Raw genomic sequence first — 13,317 nt, forward strand, 5'->3', positions numbered from 1 at the left:
AGTTTGTAGAAATCTTTAACATAAGGTCAATATATATTTTTAAACTGTAATGTGTTGTGTGTGTGCGTTATTGAAAATTTATATTTGTGACAATCATTAGGTAAATGCTAATGAACTGCCTTCCTGCAGTTTATGAGCATTGAACTGTTACTAAACAGTTCAATGCAAGGTTCATTAGCGTTAGCATTTTAGCTTCAATAAGCTATTAGCTATTTATTTTACTTTTTAGCAATGTTTAGTATACTGAATGGAGTAAATCAATTACAGAAAATATCCTAGTGATTTCCCACATACTGATGAAAGCAATGACGCTAACATTAGCGTTTCTGCTGATTTTAGCTGATATACTTACTTTATAATACTGAATGGTGCACGTCCGCCTCACTTAACGTTCTTGCGATTCTCCGCATGCCACTGATTACGTCGCGGCGTTCTTTAGCGTCGAGGCAGATTTGTAGCGTGACGACGCCGGGCCCAGACCCGCCGGGCGCGCCTTGGCAGGCCCCGGCTAAATTTCTTCCGAAATTTTCTAGTTGGGGCCTGCCATGCAAAGCAATGGCAGGAACCTATTACTATTGTCGGAGAGAAGCGTCTCTTTAATATTCTTCTTCTTTATTTTTCTTCCGTCACCGTTAATGCGGCTCATACCGCTGGGTGCACACCTACAAATGAGGTATCAAAACGTGCAGAAAATTCACGCCATTGGAGCTATTATTTTTGGTGGGATTTGGGGTTAACGTGGCGACATAATTCGCAAAAAACTACGAAAAAAACCCCATTATAAGTCAATGGGAAAAATCCTGGAAATACCCTATTTTTGAGGATTTTCTGTGTCGTCACGAATTCACCTAGAAATGCCATTCAAATTTCATTTTGTAGATACGTCTGTGATCTCTTCGAAAGTGAAGACGGCTCGTCGATACCAGTTACGGTTTGTCCACAATTTGCCTCTAAGCGACCCAAAGTTTCTCATTTTTCCGAAACTTACAGTGCTTCTCTGATTGATTAGAGTGAGAGATCAAGACAACTTTTTCAACCCAAATCATTTTTGAAATCGCCATCACGCCCACAAATATCGCACGATTGGTATCAAAATCGGTCCTGACATTGATACGCCTGTCTGCTCCGGTAAAATGTTTTCGAAATTTATCTAGACCGTACGGTTTTCTGTCACGGTGCTTCAGAGCAAAGTCATGCGACAGGATTTTCTGAGGCTCTCAGGCTCTTTCACTAACACTTCACACCTTGGTGTGAAACTTATTTAACATAGCAACGGAACTCAAGAGGCTATTGGCTGCTGATTTGGACTACAAATACGCATCATTGTAGTTCTAACTATCCTCAGTTGAAACAGATCAGGGCTGAGAACTGGCCTTTACAACTACTTGCTGCTATGTGCTGTATATAACTGATTTAACTCAGTAACTGTTACACATGGGATTAGTTTGGAACTTTAAAATTAAGCATATTGAAAATTTCAAAATAAAAGCCCTGAATATTTTTACATGACGTAATTGCTCTTTTTGGCTTTATTTGACTTTTCCATCCAAAGCACTGTTACACATGGGATTAGTTTGGAACTTTAAAATTAAGCATACTGAAAATTTCAAAATAAAAGCCTTGAATATTTTACATGACGTAATTGCTCTTTTTGGCCGTATATGACTTTTTCATCCAAAGCAATGTTACACATGGGATTAGTTCGGAACTTTAAAATGGAGCATAATAATAATTTCAAAATAAAAGCCTTGAATATTTTTACATCAGGTAATTGCTGTTTTTGGCTTTATGTGACTTTTTCATCCAAAGCACTGTTACACGTGGTATTAGTTTGGCCCTCTGAAATGAAGCATACTGAAAATTTCAAAATAAAAGCCTTGAATATTTTTACATCATGTAATTGCTTTTTTTGGCCGTATATGACTTTTTCATGCAAAGCACTGTTACACATGGGATTAGTTCGGAACTTTAAAATGGAGCATAATAATAGATTCAAAATAAAAGCCTTGAATATTTTTACATTACGTAATTGCTCTTTTTGGCTTTATTTGACTTTTTCATCCAAAGCACTGTTACACATGGTATTAGTTTGGCCCTTTGAAATGAAGCATACAGAAAATTTCAAAATAAAAGCCTTGAATATTTTTTACATGAAGTAATTGCTCTTTTTGGCTTTATTTGACTTTTTCATCCAAAGCACTGTTACACGTGGTATTAGTTCGGAACTTTGAAATGAAGCATACTGAAAATTTCAAAATAAAAGCCTTGAATATTTTTACATTACGTAATTGCTCTTTTTGGCTTTATTTGACTTTTTCATCCAAAGCACTGTTACACATGGTATTAGTTTGGCCCTTTGAAATGAAGCATACTGAAAATTTCAAAATAAAAGCCTTGAATATTTTTACATCATGTAATTGCTCTTTTTGGCTTTATTTGACTTTTTCATCCAAAGCACTGTTACACATGGTATTAGCTTGGCCCTTTGAAATGAAGCATACTTGAAAATTTCAAAATAAAAGCCTTGAATAGTTTTACATCAGGTAATTGCTGTTTTTGGCTTTATTTGACTTTTTCATCCAAAGCACTGTTACACATGGTATTAGTTTGGCCCTTTAAAATTAAGCATACTGAAAATGTCAAAATAAAAGCCTTGAATATTTTTACATCAGGTAATTGCTGTTTTTGGCTTTATATGACTTTTTCATCCAAAGCACTCTTACACGTGGAATTAGTTCAGAACTTTAAAATGAAGCATACTGAAAATTTCAAAATAAAAGCCTTGAATATTTTTACATGACGTAATTGCTCTTTTTGGCTTTATTTGACTTTTTCATCCAAAGCACTCTTACATGTGGTATTAGTTCAGAACTTTAAAATGAAGCATACTGAAAATTTCAAAATAAAAGCCTTAAATATTTTTACATCAGCTACTTGTGTTTTGAGCATTATATAACTATTTTATCCCAAGGACTATTACGCATGGGATTAGTTTGGCCCTTTAAAATGAAGTTTAACAAAACTTCCAAAATAAAAGCCTTGACAACATTTTAAATCGTACTGAATGGTGCACGTCCGCCTTACTTAACGTTCTTGCGGTTCTCCGCGTGCCACTGATTACGTTGCGGCGTTCTTAAGCGTCGATGCCAATTTGTAGCGTGACGACGCCGGGCCCGAACCCCACGGGCGCGCCTTGGCAGGCCCCTGCTAAATTTCTTCCGAAATTTTCTAGTCTTCTTCTTTATTTTTCTTCCGTCACCGTTAATGCGGCTCATACCGCTGGGTGCACACCTACAAATGAGGTATCAAAACGTGCAGAAAATTCACGCCATTGGAGCTATTATTTTTGGTGGGATTTGGGGTTAACGTGGCGACATAATTCGCAAAAAACTACGAAAAAAACCCCATTATAAGTCAATGGGAAAAATCCTGGAAATACCCTATTTTTGAGGATTTTCTGTGTCGTCACGAATTCACCTAGAAATGCCATTCAAATTTCATTTTGTAGATACGTCTGTGATCTCTTCGAAAGTGAAGACGGCTCGTCGATACCAGTTACGGTTTGTCCACAATTTGCCTCTAAGCGACCCAAAGTTTCTCATTTTTCCGAAAATTACAGTGCTTCTCTGATTGATTAGAGTGAGAGATCAAGACAACTTTTTCAACCCAAATCATTTTTGAAATCGCCATCACGCCCACAAATATCGCACGATTGGTATCAAAATCGGTCCTGACATTGATACGCCTGTCTGCTCCGGTAAAATGTTTTCGAAATTTATCTAGACCGTACGGTTTTCTGTCACGGTGCTTCAGAGCAAAGTCATGCGACAGGATTTTCTGAGGCTCTCAGGCTCTTTCACTAACACTTCACACCTTGGTGTGAAACTTATTTAACATAGCAACGGATCTCAAGAGGCTATTGGCTGCTGATTTGGACTACAAATACGCATCACTGTAGTTCTATCTATAGTGAAACCCTCAGTTGAAACAGATCAGGACTTAACTGGCCTTTACAACTACCTGCTGCTATGGGCTGTATACTGATTTAACTCAGTAACTGTTACACATGGGATTAGTTTGGCCCTTTGAAATGAAGCTTAACAAAAATTTCAAAATAAAAGCCTTGAATATTTTTACATCATGTAATTGCTCTTTTTGGCTTTATTTGACTTTTTCATCCAAAGCACTGTTACACATGGTATTAGTTTGGCCCTTTGAAATGAAGTTTAACAAAAATTCCAAAATAAAAGCCTTGAATATTTTTAAATCAGATAATTGCTGTGTTGAGCATTATATAACTGTTATACATGGGATTAGTTTGGCGCTTTGAAATGAAGCTTAACAAACATTTCAAAATAAAAGCCTTGAATATTTTTACATCAGCTACTTGTGTTTTGAGCATTATATAACTATTTTAACCCAAGGACTATTACGCATGGGATTAGTTTGGCCCTTTGAAATGAAGTTTAACAAAACTTCCAAAATAAAAGCCTTGACAAAATTTTAAATCATACTGAATGGTGCACGTCCGCCTTACTTAACGTTCTTGTGGTTCTCCGCATGCCATTGATCACGTTGCGGCGTTCTTTAGCGTCGATGCCAATTTGTGGCGTGACGACGCCGGGCCCAAACCCGACGGGCGCGCCTTGGCAGGCCCCGGCTAAATTTCTTCCGAAATTTTCTAGTTTGATGATATTTATTTACAATTGCTGTAAATACAATTATTGCAGTAATTCTAGTCAAAATGCGCATTGTATTGAATAATGATTTTGTCTATTATTTACTGAGGTTCTGTTGATCCCAGAAGGGATTTTTGTTTAGTAATGGATCTGTGAGGCTAATGTTCACTTTCCATCTTGACTGCAACATTAATCTTCTGACCAAATATGCATCAGCTTCTAGTGAACTAAATCATTCAGGTAATCATCATTAGTTTGCATGAATACATGTTAATTCTGATTAAAGAATCATTTTCCAATTGATTCATAATGATGTATCAAATGGATGCATCTTTTCCCAGCGTCAATTTTTATTTTTTTCAGGTTTCAAAGCAGATCATCTATGATTTTGGTTACTGCTCCCTGTTTGGGTTTCATATCAATTTCAATTCAAATGGGCCATCAGTGGGAATTATACTGCAAGTTCTGCAGATGAAATCACCACACTACTCGATGCAAAAAGGGATTTTTATTCCTTTTATTCCTCATTCACACATCCATACTAACCTTCCAACATTTATAGCTGTATCCACACAGCTGTGCAAGTTGGCATCTTTTAAATAAGTAACTTAGAAATTTCCAGTCAAACATACTGAAATGAAATGTGGACTGGAAAATTGACACCGCTTTCAAGTAATCTTTGATTTCAGTGACCCTCCTGTCCTGTGTGTGGTACTGATGTGCACTGCACACAATAGGTGCACAAACACTGACACGTGCGGAACGCTTTCTGCGTTAAGGAAGGATGTTCAGTAAGGCCGATTTAACTACCAGGATGAAATCAGCACAGCAGAGTCCAGCTACACAGGCTATTTTAAATAGAGCTGGAGGGCAGCTTAAAAATGTATTAATAAGGCAAAAATGATAACATACCAGGACGCAAAAGATTATATCTTCAATTACTTATCAGTCCACATAGAACGTGACCCAAATAAAAATATGTGGAGGACACATTTCTTGCTTCAGTTTGCTGAACCTGCTCAGATAAGGCTTTTCTCTGAAGTTCCTGAATTCAGTGTTCTGATCTCTGCTGTAAAGCCCCACATGGCACCTTCAGCTGGTGTAGTGTCTGCCTTGATTGAAGCCAGTCTGGTTGTACTGCTGCCCTCCATGTTGGAAAAACTGTTCAAACTGTCCTCCTTGGTTGAAATTCTGACCTCCTCTACCCCCCCAGCCTCCACCTTGACCTCCTCTGCTGCCTCTGCCCCTGCCCCCTCGGCCTCCACGGCCGCCGCCTCTTTCCTGGTGCCAGCCCCCGTCCTGGCTATAACTGTTGTTGTAGCCCCCTCCTCCCCCGTGAAAGCCCTGATCCTGGAATCCTCCTTGGTTGGCTCCCCCTCCCGTATAACCTCCTCTCCCTCCTCCCCCATGATAATTTCCTGCATCTTGGTAGTGACCCTGGCTGTACCCACCTCTCCCCCCTCCAGCTCCCTCTCCCCAGCTTCCCTGCACCTTCCCTCCTCTGCCACCGACTCCTCTGCCCCCCCTGTCTTCATGTCCCCCTCCACCACCTCTTTCATAGCCTCCACGGCCACCGTATGAAAAGCTATCGTAGCCCCCTCTGCTGCCCCCGTGGGACCCACTGTAGTGCCCTCCTCCTTGAGGGGCATCCTGACGTTTCTGCCAGGATGGCATCTCTGGAGGCGGCGGCTCGATCTCGCATGGTCTTCCACCTCTGTCCGGCACTCGGCCCATCAGAACCTGAGGAGCAGAGTCAGGTATTGTTGAAGTTGTTGAAAGCTAAAGGGTTTTTAGATCAGTGAGATTACAAAAGGGAAAAAAAAAAATAAAACAGCCAGCGTTAGATGTCTGCAGACTGTAATTTGTGTTATTTATAAATGGCTATGGCTAGAGTATTACGCAAATTCAACTTCTTTTAGTTTTATATTACTTTATAATGTTATTTCTTCCTCAAAAACATATCTGGGGTGTTGCTTTGATGCATTCATGCATTTTTACAAAATTGATCTCTCGTGGCGACCAATGGGGAGGGCCTGCTCATTTACCAAAGGCTCTGCCTCGGATCTGCAGTCCTGCGCCGCAGAGCACCCCTCCTTCCCTCCTGATGCAGATAGAAACATTTGGACCACAGTCATTGCTTCCCTGATTCAATAAAGTTACTGCACACCACGTCGTCTGCTGCTCTCTTCGCTAAGGCTCTTCTTCCTCCATTTCATGTGGCTGTTTAACATCTGTTGCTGCAGAACTGAAAGCTAGAGCAAATGTGTGTGTGAAATGTTCATCTTTGGCAGCATCAGCCTGCAGATGTTTCCTTTCCTGCTTAGCCGTTCCATTTTCTGTCCCCCATCTTCAGGCCACTGATTTGTAGCCAACGCTAGAGAATTTGACTGTGACCAACTTTTTGCTGTTGTTCTTATTTTAAACAGTAGCTGATGCAGATAAATCTGCCTGCACTCAATAACTGGTAACAGAAAAATAGTTTTTCCTAGATATTCCTTATTTAATGCTAACTAAAAGATTTGGCCTCATTTCTGGAACTTTTTAGTCCATTTTACTAGTCCATCAAACATTTAGCTATGCTCATTTTCTCTGGTTTCATATGCAAGTCTGCATATGGTTGAGAAATCAGAGGAGCATCAGCTGTTGCTGCTCTTCCTGCTGTGAAGACATGTGTGACTAGTAATTAGAGATGTGATTGGGTCAGCTCAACATAAAGTGATCCAATGAGACGTTTTTGGGTTGGTAGGTGAACATAAAAAATATATATATAAATAAAAGTGTTTTGGCCCAAAATGTCTAATTACCGGTCCAGCCCGATGAGACTCACACATATATTTTAAATATGCTTTAGTTGTTACATTTATAGTGAAAATATGATCCGTTCCACAAATGTTTTATTTTTTGTTTGTGGTTCAGAGGCTGTGCTGGCATCAAAAAAAAAATTCTGTCATAACCTATTTTACCAGACAATTTTTATGATGATGCTAATTACATAAGCTATTCAGTCGAATATCGTTTTCATTCTATCCATTTAATATTCAACAAGTTGAGCAGATTATCACGATTCTATTACACAGAGCAGGTGAACTAACTTTTTCTTCCAGAGAGATAAAAACCAATGACTGTGACCCCAATAACTACACATGAATAATAAAATTAAACAACTCCACTTAAATTATGAATGCTTCACCTGCTGTGGCCTGAATGCACAGCCTCACAGGAGGAGAAATCTGCGCTAGAGTTTAGAACAGCATTAACTGTGTCCGAGCCCGATTCAACTCGACTAATTAACTTTAATTAAAGGACGGAGGCTGCATTAAATCTGACATGCCATTTTAATTAAGATCTTACTGCTTTCACTTTTAGATCATAAGTAAGAAGTGCTACTTCTCCCGTTTGTATCCTTTGTTTAATGTTTTCTAGTTCCATTTTGTCGCTTGTTGCAACAGCAGGCTGAGTCAAGTACAAATCTCCTGGAAGAGTGATTGAGCGGAGCAGGGTGGGGTTGCATATGTATTTATTGTCCCGTGTGCTGTGGTTATTACAGCCTAATTAACTTCTGCACCTTAGTTTCTTTCCTCAAAAGGGAAAACTGCCTCCTCCTTTATTTAGACTATACATAGATCAACAGAACATAGCATTCTCATGTAGTTTTCTCTTTTCTGCATGTACTGTACACTCGTTACACGTGCCTCCTCCGCCAAAGTTTGGAATGCGCTTTTGAACCTGACGCGCTGGAAAGTTTTCATAACTCTCAGCGCGCTGTCAGCTCCTGATCAGCGAGATGAATTTAGTTCACTGTACAAGTAATACATCAAATTAAGATGGGATTTTTAATATGTTTATTGATTGATTTAGTTCCCTCCACCATGTACTCTATTCGTAAAGTTGAAAGTGTCTCGCGCGTTTGCACCAAGTAGTCAGGAGTGTGAAGTGTAATCTGTCAAAAGAACGAACGGTCTTCAGATTTGTCCGTCGTTTAAAAGTACATGATCAACTACAGAAAATATTCCTATAAGACAACTTCTGGTGTGGTTATTTTGCTTACATGACAGAAATGGTGATTGCAATCAAGGAAATAATTAAATCAGGACATCCCTGATTTAATAGGAGGAAAACAGTGTGACGCTGTTGGAACACACCCACCTTATTAATGGCACAGGCTGTCTTCTCTCTTATCTTGCCACTGCTTGTACGAAGGATCTTGGAGAAGTCTTGTCGTGCAGCGAGAAGGTGAGCGACAGAAATGTTGCTTTTGGTGAGGAGGGTAGAACGCAGCGGCTGGTACACTTTACTTAACTTCTCAGCTTGGATCTTTAGCAAAACATGGGAAAAGGAAAAAAAAAAAAAAAGGTATTTTAGTTTGTAATAGTAAAAGTTGCACAGAGAAATATTTAACTTTATACGGGCCTGATTTTGTGGTGTTCCCACTTATTGCTGCTGAGATTTTTTGTATGTCTAAACTGAGATGTTGGACCATTAATCTTTTGTGATGAGTTTCAACTGTTGGAGGTTGAAAGTCCTCTTGTCTTCACCTCATCTGTGGATAGCTTCACAGATTCTCTATCAGATTCAACCCGGCGCTTCTTCAACACAGTGAGATTTGGAGAAATCAGCAGAACTTTGTTTAAAAAAAATGAAAAATATTTAAGAACCTTCAGGAAGACTTATTAAAATAAAAGACCAGTTTTCATCATTAAAAGTCCATTATGAGTTCAGTGCATCCCGTCTTTAACCCCTCATACATTACACACTTATTTTCATGCAATCTACAATTGAAAGAGGAAACAGAAGGTGGGATATTTTGAACTCACAAAATGTGATAATCCCAGAAAGTATGCAGCTAGTTTTCTTTACAGTGTTCATTACCATTTTGTCATTGACTTAGACAAACATTTACCATTCGATGTCATAAATAGTAAAAACTACAGCTAAGTGATATAATTTAAAAATATAATCTCAGATTTCTTTTTTTATACAAAATCAGATTTTAATCAATTTTTATATCATTTACATTTCCTTTCTTACAAAGAAATTACAAATGACAGGAAATGTTTTTCAAGAAGTTCCTTTTGCTCCAACAATCCCTTCTGGGAGTTTTCCTAAACTGAAGGTCCTACTAATACAAGCTATGACACCTGCTTGTAAAACGAGGTGGTCGGCCCTGGGTTGGCTGACATGACTCTGAACGTCCAAAACCCAATGAGTGCACTGGGTTAAATTTTCCATAAGTGTAAATCTTTAATAACAGCACAGTCAAAATCAATTTATCAGTCAGCACTATTAAAAAAAAACATTTTGTGCATGGTAATACCTGGATAGCAACGTACCTTGGCTCTTTCAGACCAGCCGAAAGACTGCACAGTTACATCAAGACGTTTCAACAACATCTTTCTTCTCACTTCATACTCATTTACAAGAACTTGGTTTATGGCCTCAATCTTTTCCTAGATTAAGAAAAGGGAGTAAAGAGACATCCACTCACTTTCTGCCAACTGGGAATTATTTGTTTCATTTAGCAGAATTTACCATATGCACAGGTCCGAGGGGCTTGTCCAGCAGAGGTTCTCCAACGTGATTTGGTGCAACTCGACTTATGGCTTCTTTTAACTGAGATGGAGAGAAATAATAATTAAAAAAAGAAAAGTAATATATGTGTGCATAAAAATGATCAACAATACACAGGTAAAAGCTCCTTCTTGGAGCATATTTACAGGCTGAAACTGCTGACAGAACAGAGTCAAATCCACTAAACCATATTCATTTATTTTGAACTTAGAGACCATTTTATTCCATCTCATGTAAAGATTTACAGTTAGCAACAATAAAAACGTGGAGCTGCCAGGTAGACGGACCTTCTTCTCAATTCCAGAAAAGAACTGGAACATGGTGATGTTGGATGGAGGTTTGGACATGCCCAGCGCCATGCAGATACCCTTCAGCTCCTGGAAGACGGGGCTCCCGGACTCCTGGGCTTTCTTCTGAGGCCTGTTGATCAGGATCATTCTTGACGCCTCCAACTCGGACACTAAAAAGGCTGAAGAAGAAATAGAAACGGCCTTTGTTGTCCAGCAAATATGAAATTCAGGTGTTACATGGCTGGAGGTCCTCGCAGCGCCGCTCCGACCGCGGGAGCTCCAGCCACACCACCCGCTCACCACCCTAAATGCTCATTTCTGTCTTTAAGATGGGGACTCCAGGCTTTTCTGCATTAACATAAAAACATCTAGTGGTTCGGCAGCTCCATGGGGCTCAGTGGTAGAGACGTTACAGGTGCGATTCCATCTTCCTCCTGTCGCACGCCAGTTTGCCCCGAGGCAGGGCATTAAACGCCAAGCTGCCAATTACCTACCAAACTGCGTATTTGTGTATAAATGTGAGCATGCTTGTGAGTGTGAGTGGGCGAAAAAAGCGCTTCGAGTACGACTGGAAATATTTGAATTCCTAACATGTACGTCAAAGTAGTAGAACGAAGGTAAGTTTGAACAAAAACATGCTAGTGTAGTGTAATAAACATACTGATTAGGAGCAGACAGTCAGTTCTGCTCAGAAACCTCTGGGCGATGTCTCCGGTGGTCAGAGTGCTGTAAGGGCAGGCAAGCTCTGACAGAAGACCACTCATCTCCAGCTGGAACCCCTCTGCCTCACTGGGACCTGAGGTGTGGAGCAGAAACACAGACCCATCACAGGTTTGGTCTCGTATATCAGCAAAAAAAAAGCTTGATAAGTTTTGATAAGCATCAACCTTACTGGTGTACAATTAGTCAGTCTCAGTCTTGGTATTAATCCACCAACAACACAGTCATATGTTGTCGAAAAAGGTTTTCTGCAGCTAAAAACCTATAACTATTTTTCACAATAATTACATTTATTTATAGTTGCGCAATCTGCAAAATGGGAAAAAAAAAGATTTACCCAAACTTTTAATCCTGTTCCAATATTTAAATGACTGTTGCTGCTTTGTCTGGAGATGATAGGATATGACTAACATCACGGAGGTAAGGGAGCCATTAAAATGCTATGGCTGCGCATATGAGTGGAAAAAGTCAGGAACACCGGTGCAAGCAGTGCCAAAGGTTAGAGTGGGGCTACTAAACTTACAGTTAGTAGCATGGACATTTTCCTCCAGCTTGTGATACAGGCTGAGCTCTGAGATGATCCAGGCACAGAGCTTGGTGAACTCAGGGGAAGCTGCTCCTCTCATGACAGCAGAATCCAGAGCTCCATCCTCCAACAGAGGGCCCTGGTAGCTGGAAGAACAGGACACACACAAAGCAGCTAAACCACAAGAAACCCGGATCAGTTCAAAATCGCAACTTTTATTCCCTCATTGCAGTGTCCCTACACATGTGTGTAAGATTAATTCATACAAGCATTACAAGAACTCTCAGTCCTTTACAGCCCATTTCACTGGATGAGTGGTTGATAATCAGAGAAATGGATATGGATGGAGAACAGGCGAAGATTGATAAATGATATGACGAGTAGATAGATAGATAGATAGATAGATAGATAGATAGATAGATAGATAGATAGATAGATAGATAGATAGGAGACACAGAAGGACAGACAAATAAAAACCATGGCTGGCTGAATGGATGGACAGAGAAAACGAACATGGATGGATGACTGATAATAGATTTAATAATAGATTGAGAGCTAAGAAGTAAAAGAAAAGATTGATACTACTAAATAAAAATGATGAATGGCTTGATAGAGCACAAATTCAACCAGACGTAGAAAACAAAATTCCAGATTTTTCTACGCTGTACAGGATCACAGTCCAGTGGTTCTCACGGGACAATCACCGTGATTCTGGACAGGCACCAGCAGAAATAACCCGTCTGAATCTGTCATTGGACATTCTTCCATGTTGCCAAGCATTCAGCACGTACAGGACTTAAACCAATTCCTAAACTCTGATGACTTCCATAAATTCATCGCATATTTCTATATACAGGTTACATTTATAATGTTAGCATAAATCCTACTTTCTAGAAATCTGACCGCTTAACATAAAGAGCGACAGGCAGGCAGCGGGGCAGCCCATTCTCGCCCAGTTCTGCTGACGCAGCTTCATGCAAACCACCTATACCAATTTGGAGCTCAGCTTACACCGCTATGGAAACGTTGACCTGTCACTTGAAGCAACAGAATACCAACATGATGTTTCTGTCCTCTCAGATTAGCTTTCAGAGCTACACACTGCAGCGGCTAGCGAAAACTAGACACAGAGCAGGAAGCTCTGTAGGGTTTTATGCACACAGCCCTGCGCTCCCCGTGGAACAGAAGCTTTGTTCACTTACCCTAAATCTTCCAGCGAGACGAGAATATCATTCTCCATCTCAAAGTTCTATGATGAAAGTAGAGGTACCACAGCAAAGGTTTCTCACAGGCACTCAGCTGTTACACGTTGAAGTCCGCCTTCTTCGTTTTTTTTTAATAACAGTTGGAAAGCACCTTATTGGTGAATTACCGCCCCCTTGTGCTTTATAATAGGCACTGCATGTTTCCTAAGACAATCTCCTTCTATAAGGCGTTTCCAGATTATCATAAATTATTTTTGGAAGGGAAATGTTATAGGTTTAAGAAAAATCACCAGTAGTCAAAGCTATAAGTATAAGCACTGGAAGAGGTT

General features: G+C 39.8%; 1 protein-coding gene across 1 annotated transcript; it reads right to left on the reverse strand.

The window, feature by feature from the left end:
- Positions 1-5,180: 5,180 nt before the first annotated feature.
- On the reverse strand, positions 5,181-13,112 carry fam98a (family with sequence similarity 98 member A). Its single transcript, XM_032554075.1, has 8 exons — positions 12,986-13,112; positions 11,781-11,929; positions 11,199-11,333; positions 10,535-10,716; positions 10,209-10,289; positions 10,010-10,126; positions 8,826-8,993; positions 5,181-6,419 (listed from the first exon to the last, which is right to left on the reverse strand). Exons 1-8 carry the CDS (start codon positions 13,021-13,023, stop codon positions 5,772-5,774), a joined length of 1,518 nt encoding a protein of 505 aa, XP_032409966.1. The 5' UTR covers positions 13,024-13,112; the 3' UTR covers positions 5,181-5,771.
- Between the last annotated feature and the right edge of the window lie 205 nt (positions 13,113-13,317).

Source organism: Xiphophorus hellerii, chromosome 22, assembly GCF_003331165.1.
Source record: "Xiphophorus hellerii strain 12219 chromosome 22, Xiphophorus_hellerii-4.1, whole genome shotgun sequence".
In the NCBI taxonomy this organism is placed as follows: Eukaryota; Metazoa; Chordata; class Actinopteri; order Cyprinodontiformes; family Poeciliidae; genus Xiphophorus; species Xiphophorus hellerii.

What these genes read in the sequence shown, in the direction of transcription:
- fam98a (XM_032554075.1), bottom strand. Translation starts at nt 13,023, where the DNA reads ATGGAGAATGATATTCTCGTCTCGCTGGAAGATTTAGG. An exon ending in AAATGTCCATGCTACTAACT is followed by an intron (nt 11,334 to 11,780) that starts GTAAGTTTAGTA and finishes TCCACACCTCAG; the next exon opens with GTCCCAGTGAGGCAGAGGGG. An exon ending in GCTGGTCTGAAAGAGCCAAG is followed by an intron (nt 8,994 to 10,009) that starts GTACGTTGCTAT and finishes GTTTTGCTAAAG; the next exon opens with ATCCAAGCTGAGAAGTTAAG.